The sequence below is a fragment of the Dysidea avara genome, chromosome 3 (genome assembly GCF_963678975.1).
Source record: "Dysidea avara chromosome 3, odDysAvar1.4, whole genome shotgun sequence".
Classification (NCBI taxonomy): Eukaryota; Metazoa; Porifera; class Demospongiae; order Dictyoceratida; family Dysideidae; genus Dysidea; species Dysidea avara.
Genome location: NC_089274.1, coordinates 4,256,406 through 4,269,498, shown reverse-complemented (window position 1 = coordinate 4,269,498; position 13,093 = coordinate 4,256,406). Strand labels below are relative to the sequence as shown.

Genomic DNA, 13,093 nt, shown 5'->3' with positions numbered 1-13,093 from the left:
CCCAGCAAAGCTGCTTTAGATGTAACAGCCGTGGGCACTCCAGCTCCCAATGTCTTTCAAACACCATTGCCACAATTTCTGCCACTACAGAACAGCCACTTAATGAACAAGTTCAGCAGTATGAAGACGTCAAGTACCTTGATACAGTGGAGAATACCGACTACGTGGCAGACCACGCTATATTCTACAGCCAATCTATGAGTAATAGTATTTGATAAACTCCAATTATGAGTACAGGCATGAAATGTGTAGTGCATGATGTATCATAACTACAGTATTAATGTAGCGATAATTATACTTCAATGGGTTTATAGACCTTGCCTCTCTTTGTTCAACAGTTTCCATCTGTCTTTCCCTTCTCCTCTTTAGTCTTTCTTCCGTAGTCTCTTCATTACTGGCCCTTGGCCTGTCTTCTCTGGTCTCTTCATTGCTGGCCATACTGCAAACGTAAATTTCCTCACAACAGCAAGTAGAGTAGTGTTTGCACAGTAAATTGTCGGCCACGCAGTGCTCTTACATGCATCAACCACCCAGTGTGGGGCTTTCCGTGTCCTCAACGTAAACTTTTGGGCACACGATGCTTGTACACAGTACGTATTCACTGGGGGTTTCCATGTCTGAGACGTAAGTACTCGGACACACGACGCTCATGTAACACATGACACTCGTACAATGTACGGCAGCTATTGACCTGTGTGGGGCTTGCTCAGGCTCAGTACTCATCTTTTTAGAGGATGGCTTCGCTGATGTTGGACCCTTTACACCTGCCCCAGGTATCCTTTACAGCACTTTGAGAGTGGTATAATGCTTTGATATATTGATTAAATTTGTGCTACAATATTGTTGCAGGGTCCATTGGTTAAAAGTCCAGAGTTACTGCTGAAGAGGTTTCCTGTTGAGAGGGCTTGAATTTTTTCTTCCTCTGCCTTTGTGACTGTAGGGGACGACTAGTGTTGAAATGCACCAACCAATATGAGCCCCCAAGTGTCAGAGCTCACACACTGTCAACAAGTATCAGCCTATACAGGCTGATACCCAATCAACAAGTGTCAGAGGTCACAATTCAAATGAAGGCACCAGACATTATTCAGCTGATGTCAGTGAACACATCACTAACACAAGCATAATTAGAGATGTGACTCAAGCAGTAGAAACCTACTCAGTGGCAAATAAGCTGGCTATGGAGATGCTGAGGTCTATGGGCATCCATTTGGTGATATACATGCTACTGATGGCCTCCTCAGAGCATACCATATCAGTTTGGAAAGCCCAAGCATGGTACTCCATGCTTCTACAAGTGTTGGTCAGAGTACCAGTTCTCATCCAACACAACATAGCCAGTGTGTCAGAACAGACATTAAGCCACAGATAGCTGTGTAGGTTGTATCCGCTAACAATGTAAAAGAAACTACCTTCATCAAACAACTACAGTACTTGTCCTCTCATCAAACCTGTTTGGAAAATGGGCTCGCTAGGTGTGGTGAACAGAAAATAGAATTATCTTTTCAGGCCCTATAAGTGATGTAGCTACTTTCTTAGATGATCAAGGCTACAAATTACAGCTCTTTACGTATCCTTAACTTGTAAAGCCCGAATGCCCCTTGCTACAGCTAATATGTAACACTTAACAGGCTGATAGCCTGTACAGGGTGGTCAATCACCCAAGCCAATACGAATGCAGTCACTGGATATAATTACTATATGTGACCGTCTCAGCGAAAACCCGTCTAGTTCTCACAAGCATGCGCATTAAGAAAACTGTAATTTAAAATAATTTGTAAAATTGCGCATTCTACATGCAAGTTTTTTATCGGGCCAGTACTCAAAGAAGGAAGACTCAAATCAATTAAAACTATATACCATCTTAATCGCCTGCTCATGGAGAGTTCGAAAATCTTTGTTTCGTTTTTGCAGTTTCAATGGTATGGGTATCACGTGTGTTTGTTTACGATGCGGTAAATGTAAACAAGATCGTCATCGTTTCTTCTAACAAACCGCCTCCATATGCCTATGCGCAAGTGACTGCAAGGCTAAAACTATACCTTGGTTGATCTGCCAATCCATGGTGAACATTGTAAGCCAAATTCCAACTTTGTAGACTAATCCAAATGGAAGTTATGGCTGCGAATGCAAGCGCCTGTAGTTTATTTTTAGTATAGTCACTATACAAATCGATTTCCTTGTTCTTCCTACTTTCTAGCGCTGTAATTTCAAAACTACACACCACAGGAGGCTGAAACTTTGGTGATCCATTCCTTGGACACTGCAGTTAATGGTGAGTGAATAAAAAAAAATTTTTTTTAAATTGTGCGAACTAGATGGGTTTTCGCTGAGACGGTCACATATATGCATACCTAAAATTTTCGATTATGGGTCAGCAGCTAGTACATTGGGTTATGATGAACGGACACATCCTAGAGATATCACGGAGAATTTTGGTTACACGAGTTTAATGTTTTAATCAGTGCTACTGAATCATTTATGGAATTTACTAAAGGCCTAAATAGGTAAGCTTGCTTGTAGAGTGGTTACTCCATGCAAAGTTGTAGCTCCATGATGGGGCATTCGAAATCATGCAGAAACAATTGGTGAATAAGCAATAGCACTAGTTATCACCTTAGCCCAACATTTTTCAACTCGTAGGATGGCGAGGATAACAAAACGCTCTCCGTCTGAGTGGTTTTCATGGCGAAGTCCGAGTTGTTCATCCTAATCACGTGAGTATTATCGGCCTCAACATCTATTATAATCACTGCCCAGTTGTAGCCCGGCCAACATTCCGTATGCATCCTGGCTAGCTGGGCTACATATGAAATGTAGTCCGGGTGGCTCCTTTGATCTGAGGTATGAAAGTGTTTGTTACATTGCTATTAAACTATACCAGATCCTCTCCCAGCTAGGTGCTTATAATTATCAATTGATAAGGGACGTGAAGCAGTGACACGTTTTCTCAATTAACATTCTTCTGTCAGCTTTATATCCTCCACCTTTCAAAAACACTATCAAGCATGTTAGTTATACACACTGTCGTATTGTATAGCCTTCAAGGGACAAATTTTTCAAGTTTGAGCAATTTAAGTTTGCAAAATGTATTAGACTAATTATTTCAAGGATAAAATTTTCTCCCAAAACCGCCCCTCAAAATGTTTAGGCTATTACGGTAACAATAGACCATATTCCAAATGATGTCACATGAATTTTCTATTTGGGGGACTCCAAGTATTATGACCAATGGCGATCGAGATTTCGAAGGTTGATATTGAGGCTAACAAGCAAGATATCAAGGTGAAACTACCAGGTTTAGTTATTACAGCAAAGAAACAATAGTATTTCTTCTAAACTTTGAAAACCAGCTGAAAAATTCTAACCCGGCATTAGAGAATAGATTTTAACTGTACCTGTTACAATATCTTCTTCCAGGATTGAATAGTGATTTGAATCTGTTAAAGCCGCATTGGAACTCTCACTTGAAATTGTTAGAATACCCCTTATTTCGTGACGTCATTTGGATACAGTCTATTCAAACTAGTCTCGTGCCCAGCCGGGCTCGCGCTAATGTGCAAACACCGTCTGGTGACAATGCTCGAGTTTCTTGGGCCTGGAAGTGCGATCCAGCCAAAATATTGGCTGGCCAATCAGAATCGAGGAGTTGCATAATTGCTTTAAAACACTGAAATACCATTCCAAAATGGCTAGGAATAAAGTAAAACTCAGAATAGGGTGTTTACTTAGTGCGATTTCTTCATTTATCGTATTAGTAGAGGATAGCGTATCATTTCTGATGAAACATAGCCACGATTCACAAGGTGAGACTGGGAAAAAACAACTTGACAACATACATCTTGAATAGTCTAGGAGAGTAAATTCTAATAAACGGCTTTAAGGGTGCTCGCTGATATTTGAAGCCGTTTAAGTGCCAGCCCAGAAACCACATGCGGCTATTACATCATAATTGGCATTACTACGCATACTTAAGTGGACATGTTTTGCACCAGAGAACACGAGGAAGAATAGCTCGAAGAATAGCATGTTATTTCGCTTTAGAATCGTCACTGAAGTGTTAGCAAATGATTGTCTGATGGATCAACAGTTATGAATTAATTTAAAAGTAAGTGTTATTTAAGGCAACAAGTGTGAACGCACTTTTCGCTTGTAGGCAACATGCGTTCGTGCCTTGTTTTCTCGAGTGATAGGGTATGCTGGTAGTTAGTATTGTAATTGTAAGCTGCTTATGTAGGGGACAATGTTACCAGCTGGAATCACAAGGCGTTACAAGCTGATGATGATGGCGTGCCTAGCGTAACCTATCCAAGAGCGACTTGGAGACTCCAGGCGGAGCAAGAAGCTGTTCCTGTGTGTGAAGAAGAGAAAACAGAGCTTTTTGTGTTTAGAACAGCGTTTATGACATGTTATTTTGAAAAGTTGGTGATTGCGGTCAATAGGAATTTGTGTGGTTATTGTATCAATAATGTTGGGCGCACGCAATCTTTACACATGTTTACTAAAAATAAAACTAGTTTTTAAGTGATACCCGTGAAGGCTTCAAAGTTTGTAGGGAGATTCGCTGATAAATTCTCCAGAGGTCTATGTTTAGATTTTGTCCGTAGCGTTATGGCTTCATGAGTTACGGCACCGAGAACATGAGGTTTTGAATGGTGTAGCACACTTTTAGTACTAACTTAAGTTCTATGTACGCTGTGTACTAATACTAAACATAGAGTTGTGAGTTATAAGCTGAAGTTTGTTCAACGTGGTTTCCAGTGCGCTACTGCGAAAAATGGAGGACTAGTTTCGATTTAAGCGCTTCATAAAGAACTACGCATAGTTATAAAATGGTATAGGCTAGAAGAATTCTGTTTGGTTTGTGTTGAAGAGAAAGAGAAGCACTTCCAACGCAAGTAGCATATGGATTCATTTTATACATTATGTGAGTATTAGCAACAATACAAAAAATGCATGTTGTATGGCTTCAAATAGCCGCGAGCACCCTTAAATAGTCTGCTTTTTCGTCTACTTCCAACACATTCATGCGATTGTGCAACTCCTCGATTCTGATTGGCCAGTCAATATTTTGGCTGGATCGCACTTCCGGGCCCAAGAAACTCGAGCATTGTCACCAGACGGTGTTTGCGCATTAGCGCGAGCCCAGCTGGGCACAAGACTATATTCAAACAGGATCAAAATAAAAGACACAAGCGCTTCCAGATTGTAGCGCTATGGCTAACAACCGGTATTCTTCCTAAACGGAGTTAACAACTTACCAATAAAGCTAACTACGCATTGCAAAAGTCAATGAATTGCAAAGTACAACCAGACCTCACTGATTACAAAATCAAAAGCTTACCGTTTCTGCGATAACGCGCTCCACCAAAATCCGGTCGAGGAGAGGCCTGAACTTGCGCAGTACCGACTAAAACAAAACGAAATACTCCAAACGTACATGAAGACAGCAACAAAAACTCACCATGTTGAGCTGATTGAAGAAAAGTCTAGAATAATATTTAGAGCACGTTTTTATGACGTAAGTCGCCACGTGGCGTAGAAAGGTCGAGAAAAAAAAGCGTGAGCATATCAATCACCTAGTGTTTCTTTTGGACAGGAATCCAACATGTATGCTGCTAGATCGTTACTGAGACCAACTTACAATTTGGCCAGAGCAAGTTCTTTTAGATGGTATGCCAAGGATCTGAAGTTTGGGCAGGACGCTCGCGTGGCCATGCTGCAAGGGGTGGACAAGCTCGCAGACGCCGTAGCAGTAACCCTTGGACCAAAAGTGAGTGTAAATTCTTTTCTCAAATAAATCATGTTTGTTGTGTTACTAGGGTCGCAATGTGATCATAGAACAAAGCTGGGGCAGTCCAAAGATCACTAAGGATGGAGTGACAGTTGCTAAAGCCATCGAACTTGAAGACAAGTACCAAAATATTGGAGCTCGTCTTGTACAAGACGTTGCCAACAACACGAATGAAGAGGCAGGTGATGGTACAACTACTGCAACAGTTCTTGCCCGAGCCATAGCTACTGACGGCTTCGGTCACGTCACCAAAGGTGCAAACCCATTGGAAGTCAGACAAGGTATAGTGACACGAGTTGGTATTTATAATTACTCTGGCTTTACAGGAATTCAAAAGGGTGTAGAAGTTGTGATAGAATCACTGAAACAGTTGTCACGTCCAGTCACAACCCCAGAGGAGATAGCCCAGGTGGCCACTATTTCAGCTAATGGTGACAAGCAGATTGGACAACTAATATCAGATGCCATGAAACGAGTGACTAAAGATGGAGTTATAACCGTCAAAGATGGTAAAACACTTTACGATGAACTAGAGGTGATCGAAGGAATGAAGTTTGATCGTGGATACATTTCACCATATTTCATCAACACTGCTAAAGGTAGGATAGTACAATAATTCCTATGTGAACACATTATGCTGTTAATAGGTCAGAAAGTGGAATTCCAAGACTGCTTCCTACTGTTGTGCAGTAACAAAATTTCTAGTGTACAGTCTCTGATTCCTGTTCTGGAGTTAGTCAACACCCAACGCAAGCCACTAGTGATAATTGCTGAGGACGTGGATGGTGAAGCATTGACCACTCTTGTCCTTAACAGATTAAAGGTTGGACTTCAAGTTGCTGCAGTGAAGGCACCTGGTTTTGGTGACAACCGCAAGAACATGTTGCAGGATATGGCTATTGCAACTGGAGGCATTGTAAGTATTGCATCAGAGTAGTATAATACTCACCTTGCATTATGTACACATCTGTTAATCGTGGTTACATAGTGTTACACAATAACTGTTCCATTCAGGTGTTTGGTGATGAAAGTCTTGAGGTGAAACTGGAGGATGTGCAGATATCTGATCTGGGACGTGTGGGAGAAGTGACCATCACCAAGGATGATACCCTGATGATAAAGGGACAAGGAAAGGAGGTTGATATTCAAAAGAGAGTTGAAGTAATTAAGGAGGAGATTGAAAGCACTACATCCAGCTATGAGAAAGAGAAATTGCAAGAGAGATTAGCTAAATTATCAGACGGCGTGGCTGTTTTAAAGGTAGTGAAATAATTCATCACATTTCTCCATGAAACTATCTTACTGTGTATGCAGGTTGGTGGCTCCAGTGATGTGGAAGTGAATGAGAAGAAAGACCGAGTGAATGATGCTTTGAATGCCACCAGGGCTGCAGTAGAAGAGGGTATTGTACCAGGTGGTGGAGTTGCTTTGCTACGGTGCTTGGAAAAACTGGAGACCTTCAAATGTAAGTGACAACTCATGGTACAACCTATTCAAATGTTATCATAGTGGATAGCAAAGATGAAATGATTGGAGTTGAAATAGTTAAGAGAGCATTGAAGTCACCATGTGCTACCATTGCCCATAATGCTGGTGTAGAATCAGCAGCAGTAGTTGGAGAAATTTTAAGATCAAAAGAACCAATGTATGGCTATGATGCACTAAGAGAAGAATACACTGACATGATAAAAGCTGGTACATATAACAAAAATATTGCTGTGTATTAATTAGAGTTTTTGCATTACAGGTATTATTGATCCAACTAAGGTGGTTAGAACAGCAATCTTGGATGCATCTGGAGTTGCCAGCCTATTGACAACAGCTGAGTGTGTTATTACAGAAATACCAAAGCCAGATAAAATGCCAGCTGGTGGTGGAATGGGTGGAGGAGACATGGGAATGGGTGGCTACATGTAAATTTGTTAACAACACAAAAAATTGTGTAGGAACCAATTCACTATTGTATGTAGCAGTGCTATAGTTTGCTGTATTTATAATTACACCCTTTATAATATTTTCAAACAATGAAATTTGTGCTTACTTTACAATTATTAATTATTCAATATTAATAAATTTACATACTGTGTCACAATGCAGATCAAATTTACAAAAGTGCTCTAATATACACCACTAAGTAAAATTGCATGTTGTGAGTGTACATTAAGTTATAAATTAATAACTATTTTTTGATCATTATAATTATGGTTTCTAATTAAAACCTCTAATGTCTTGGAGGTGGTGGTGGTACATGACCTCCATGGCCTCTACTGGGAGGTGGTGGGGGTGGACGTGATGATCCCCCTCCTCCAGTGGGTGGAGGGGGTGGGGGTCCTCCAGAATGGCGAACTCCTCCTCCTCCTCCCTCTGCAGAGAAAACAATTTACATGATCATAGTAGAAACAGGGTATAGCCTTAATGGTAAGGTGGAGGTCTTAACAACACCAGGGCAATCCTCAGGATGATCTTTAAATAGAATGAGCACAAAGCTATTCACTTTAGAACTATCAAATACACTTCACTATACAATCGTTAAGTTCTGTTATACTTGCTTATAGACGGGCTTAGTGGGAAGGCATGGTCACCTTACGTAACCTAAACAATCACGCGAATTAAATGTCTGCCATTTTTGTAGGACAAAGTGTGAAGCTTGACCTGAATGAATTAGTACTTTTTTCTTCACAATTCTGTCTAGTGCTGTTGGATGTATATGCAACAAGAATGTAAGGAATGTGGAATTACTCCCTAAAGCTGAGAGGATCCATGCAGCACTGGAAAGAGTGCCAGCATGGTTTTGGGAACCAACTCAAATTAAACTCAGTGAACGTTCATTAGACTCTGTGGTGCATCAGCTACATTCTTTGCATGCAACTTTCCAATTCTATCACAGGAATCACTGATCTGATTATATTTCAGAAGGCTCTGTCTCACATATCAATGGTGTAAGGCCTGGTTTCCTAGAGTTACAGCTAGTTGGTCGTTAAATAGAAAAGGATACTAAGCACGTGTGCACATACGCATGCGCAAGGAATCCTTATAAAATTTGCCATGCTTTCACACCTTTGGCCTTTTTTCTAGCTCGCTAGTATTGGTTGTTTGTTGTTAATCGCTCTTCGTGATTTTTTTTATCTCTACATTATTAGTGATGTCTGACGATACTTCTTCTATACTCGCCTCGATGCAGGAGTCGCTTCGACAAATGGAGGAGAAGTTGTCTAGTGTATCCGCTGACGTGGAGAATTTGAAGAATCCCCAAATGGCGGCACAGCTGCCTGGGAATGAGAATCCTGGCCTGGTACACAGTACCCCACTGGCACAAAGTGCCACGCTGCCAGGAGGCTCCGACGACTTTCTTACCACGGGACTTACGTGGTCTGAAAGAATGGAACTTGAGTCGGAGGAAGAAAACCCCAACTCGTCTCAGAAACCAGCGGAGACCGCCAGTTACGACAAGATCTGCATAACTCCGGTGCTGGAATCTACCGAGGAGTTCCTAAAGACTGCCTTCTCTCCAATGGAGAATAAGGATCGTCGGCAACTCCGGCATCAGTTCATTGTGCCGAATACGCGTTTACCACCTCGCCCCACCTGGACAAGATGATTGCTGGTGAATGCTCAAAGAGCACTAAAGCCAATGACAGTCTCTTTTCCGACATCCAAGCACATTTCTTGGATGCTGTGGGACCCCTGACAGGGATAATAGAGGCAATCAATGGTGGCAAACAGCTTGCCATTGAAGATGTGGACAGTGCGGTGAAGGCTGCCCTCACCCTTCTGGGGAACGCCTCTCACCGGTGCACATCAATACGGAGGCAGGGCGTCCTCCAAGACTACAACAAGGATTTGGTATCCTATGCTGCAGAGTCTGATGAGCTGTTCTCCTCAGCAACGAAAACACTCCTCGGACCAGCCTTCCCAGAGAAAGCTGCAACTCATCTCCGTCAGATGAAGACGCTGAGGGACTCAAAGGCATCAAGTGTAGTGCCAAAGCAGAAGCAACAGGGTTTTCAGAGGGCCCCCTTGCATTACCATCAGCGAGGGGGCAGGTCCTACAACCTCCCGAGACGCCACCAACCTTACTCCAGAGGCGGGAAAGGTCAGGGAGCATTTCAGAAGACCAACAAATGACTAGAACTTCATGCACACACTCTTATATCATCAAAAGAATGTGTCAACCATATAATTACTCACCTTTTACGAAAAGGTTTCACAAAGCCACAGACAGCACAGCTGTCACTATGGGTGGCACAGAGATTAAGTCACTTTCACAGCAATTGGAAAGTGTTGACTACAGACAAATGGGTTCTGGACTGTGTACAGGGTTTCTTAATCCCATTCACAAGTCCACCGGTTCAAAAACATCAGCCAAACCCTCCTATATACTCTGCAGAGCAAAGCTCACTGATTCTAGCAGAGGTGAACAAGCTATTAGAAAAGGGGGCAATTACCCTATTAAAACACCCCTTAGACAACAAGGGTTTTTACTCAACCCTCTTCCTTGTCCCCAAGAAAGGGGGCCAGATGAGGCCAGTCATAAACCTCAAGAAGCTGAACGAATGGGTGGTACCCCAGCACTTCAAAATGGAGGGCATGGGGACACTCAAGGAGCTACTGAGGGTGAACGATTGGATGGTGAAGGTGGACCTCAAAGATGCCTACTTCACAATTCCGATACACATGGACCATCAACCTTACCTGAGGTTTATAGTAGGACAAGAACATTACCAGTTCACGTGCCTACCTTTCGGTCTATCATGTGCACCATGAGCATTCACGAAAGTGATGAAGCCAGTGGCAATTTTTCTTCGTGCCATGGGGGTGAGAATGATAGTCTACATAGACGACATTCTAGTGATGGCAGACACAGCAGCTCAGGTGAAGAGCCACCTGGAAGTGCTGATGTTCTTGTTGACAGGTCTGGGGTTTGTCATCAACGTTCCGAAGTCTGTAACCACCCCAACCCAGCAGATAGAGTTCCTGGGCCTGAAAGTAGACTCTACCTCACTAAGGCTGAGCCTACCAGGAGAGAAACTCCATCACATAAGGATGGAGGTCAGTCAGCACCTACAGAGGTCACAGGTGACAGCCCGACAGGTAGCTCAGCTGATAGGGAAGCTGCATGCGGCTTCACAGGCAGTCCTTCCTGCCCCTCTATTTTACCGGTCACTACAAGCAGACTTACACAGGGCCCTGAACCACACCAACTGAACCACACCAACCAGAACTACAACACGGTACTGTCACTGTCAACTCAGGCCAGAGAGGAGCTAACCTGGTGGCAGGAGAAACTCACTCACTGGAATGGCAAAGCCCTGCTGTGCAGACAGCAGACTATGATCATCACCTCAGATGCCTCTCTCCAGGGCTGGGGGGCAGTCTGCAATGGCACAAGGACAGGGGGTCCATGGGGCCAACCAGAGCAGGGGATGCACATAAACTGCCTAGAGCTACTGGCTGCAACCCTGGCAGTGAAGACATTCCTGAAGGGCCATTCGGAAATGTCAGTGCTATTGCAGCTGGACAACCAGACAGCTGTAGCATACATCAACAACATGGGGGGGGGGGGGGGGGGGGGGGGGGGTACAGTGTCCTCCCAGCTGACGGACCTCGCCAAAGCCCTGTGGATGTGGGCTCTGTCCAAAGACATCATCCTGGCTGCAGAGTACATACCAGGGGTAGTGAATGTTGTGGCGGATGCCGAGTCCAGGTCAATGCAGGACAGAACAGACTGGAAACTTCACCCCAAGTTGTTCCAAGAGATCAACCAGAAGTGGGGACCACTGCAAGTGGATCTATTTGCATCTCGCCTATCCACCCAACTACCTCGCTACTTCAGTTGGAGACCAGACCCATTGGCAGAGGCAACGAATGCATTCAGCCAGAGATGGGAAACATTCAAAGGCTTTGTGAACCCTCCATGGTGCTTAGTAGGCAGAGTTCTGTCTCAAGTGCAGCAACAGCAAGCCCAGGTAATACTGGTGGCCCCAGCGTGGAAGGGCCAGCCGTGGTATCCTGTTCTGTTGGAAATGCTGTACGACTATCCACAGCAACTTCCTCGCACATTGAGCCTATTCCAACAGACATCCGATGCCAGTCGGATGGATCTGGTACCCCAGCTAGCCGTATGGCCTATCTCCGGCAGAAGTTTGGAGGTGGAAACCTTTCAGAAGCAGCTAAAAAACTCCTACTCGCTTCCTGGAGAAGCAAAACATCTAAAGCCTATGACTCACACTTTAAGAAATGGTTGGGCTGGTGTACTGAATGGGGTCTCGATCCCGTTTCAGGACCCATTTCAGATGTAGCCAATTTCTTGGCTGATTTGCATGCACAGGGTTACCAAACAAGTTCTATAAATGCTTACAGGTCTGCCATATCCAGTGTATATGACAGAGTGGATGATATGGATGTGGGCAAGCATCCACTTGTGGCCAGGGTCCTGAAAGGAGCCTTCCATGCCAGGCCACCTCTCCCACGTTATACTACTACTTGGAATGTTCAAGTAGTGTTAGATTGCATCTCAAAGTGGGGTGACACTCTCTATTATCGCCCTACCCGGAACCCTTCATATGGCCGGGCTGTGCTGTCGTCAACAAGTAGTGAGACCTAAAATATTAATTTTTGTATGGGTGTGTGCTCATGCTTAACACATTTACTCGACTTACCATGTTTTTGAGCTACAAATAACACCATTGATATGTGAGACAGAGCCTTCTGAAATATAATTTCCAAATGACTCAGATCACGAAGTGATTGCATGCTATTTGGGATTATATGAAGAAGGTGAAGTCGAGCATATCAATGGTCCCACCCACCCATGCCCTATTCTGACATACATCTGGCTCACTGTCAAAAGGCCAAAGGTGTGAAAGCATGGCAAATTTTATAAGGATTCCTTGCGCATGCGTATGTGCACACGTGCTTAGTATCCTTTTCTATTTAACGATCAACTAGCTGTAACTTAAGGAAACCAGGCCTTACATCATTGATATGCTCGACTTCACCTTCTTCATATAATCCCAAATAGCATACAATCACTTCGTGATCTGAGCCATTTGGAAATTATTGTGCTTATTTATCTCTGCAAGCATTGAAGTTCTACATACTGTAGCTAGAGGGCAGCAATTCTAGATTACTGTATAATGGTCATCAATTTCACGTTATTAATCAAGGAGAATCACAGTTAGTGGTTTTATCAGAGAACACTGTTTAAAAATTATTAAATGAATTCTGATAGATACCGTAGAGTCGGGTTGTTAAGCGCATGTATCTATTAAGCGCATATTATTTAAGCGCATACACATT

General features: G+C 43.2%; 3 protein-coding genes and 1 long non-coding RNA gene across 4 annotated transcripts in view; 2 read left to right on the top strand and 2 right to left on the bottom strand.

Annotated features, from left to right (window-relative positions):
* Nucleotides 1-5,569, bottom strand: part of LOC136248984 (10 kDa heat shock protein, mitochondrial-like) — a 20,867-nt gene extending 15,298 nt beyond the window's left edge. Inside the window, exons 1-2 of the mRNA XM_066040864.1 lie at nucleotides 5,465-5,569; nucleotides 5,345-5,410 (exon numbers count right to left, since the gene is read on the bottom strand). Coding sequence (XP_065896936.1) covers nucleotides 5,345-5,410; nucleotides 5,465-5,467 — 69 coding nt within the window. The 5' untranslated portion in view covers nucleotides 5,468-5,569. The remainder of the gene's footprint in view (nucleotides 1-5,344; nucleotides 5,411-5,464) is intronic.
* LOC136248985 (uncharacterized) lies at nucleotides 3,972-4,528 on the top strand. Its single transcript, XR_010697965.1, has 2 exons — nucleotides 3,972-4,108; nucleotides 4,238-4,528. It is a non-coding gene; the product is annotated as an uncharacterized lncRNA (long non-coding RNA).
* LOC136248971 (heat shock protein 60A-like) lies at nucleotides 5,515-7,871 on the top strand. Its single transcript, XM_066040847.1, has 8 exons — nucleotides 5,515-5,773; nucleotides 5,823-6,075; nucleotides 6,121-6,393; nucleotides 6,442-6,710; nucleotides 6,809-7,054; nucleotides 7,109-7,259; nucleotides 7,304-7,489; nucleotides 7,542-7,871. The coding sequence occupies exons 1-8, from the start codon at nucleotides 5,609-5,611 to the stop codon at nucleotides 7,709-7,711; spliced, it is 1,713 nt and encodes a 570-aa protein (XP_065896919.1). The 5' UTR covers nucleotides 5,515-5,608; the 3' UTR covers nucleotides 7,712-7,871.
* The window catches only part of LOC136248973 (WAS/WASL-interacting protein family member 1-like), a 25,006-nt gene continuing 19,737 nt past the window's right edge, over nucleotides 7,825-13,093 (bottom strand). The window contains exon 7 of the mRNA XM_066040849.1: nucleotides 7,825-8,158. Within this exon, the coding sequence (XP_065896921.1) occupies nucleotides 8,016-8,158 (143 nt within the window). The 3' untranslated portion in view covers nucleotides 7,825-8,015. The remainder of the gene's footprint in view (nucleotides 8,159-13,093) is intronic.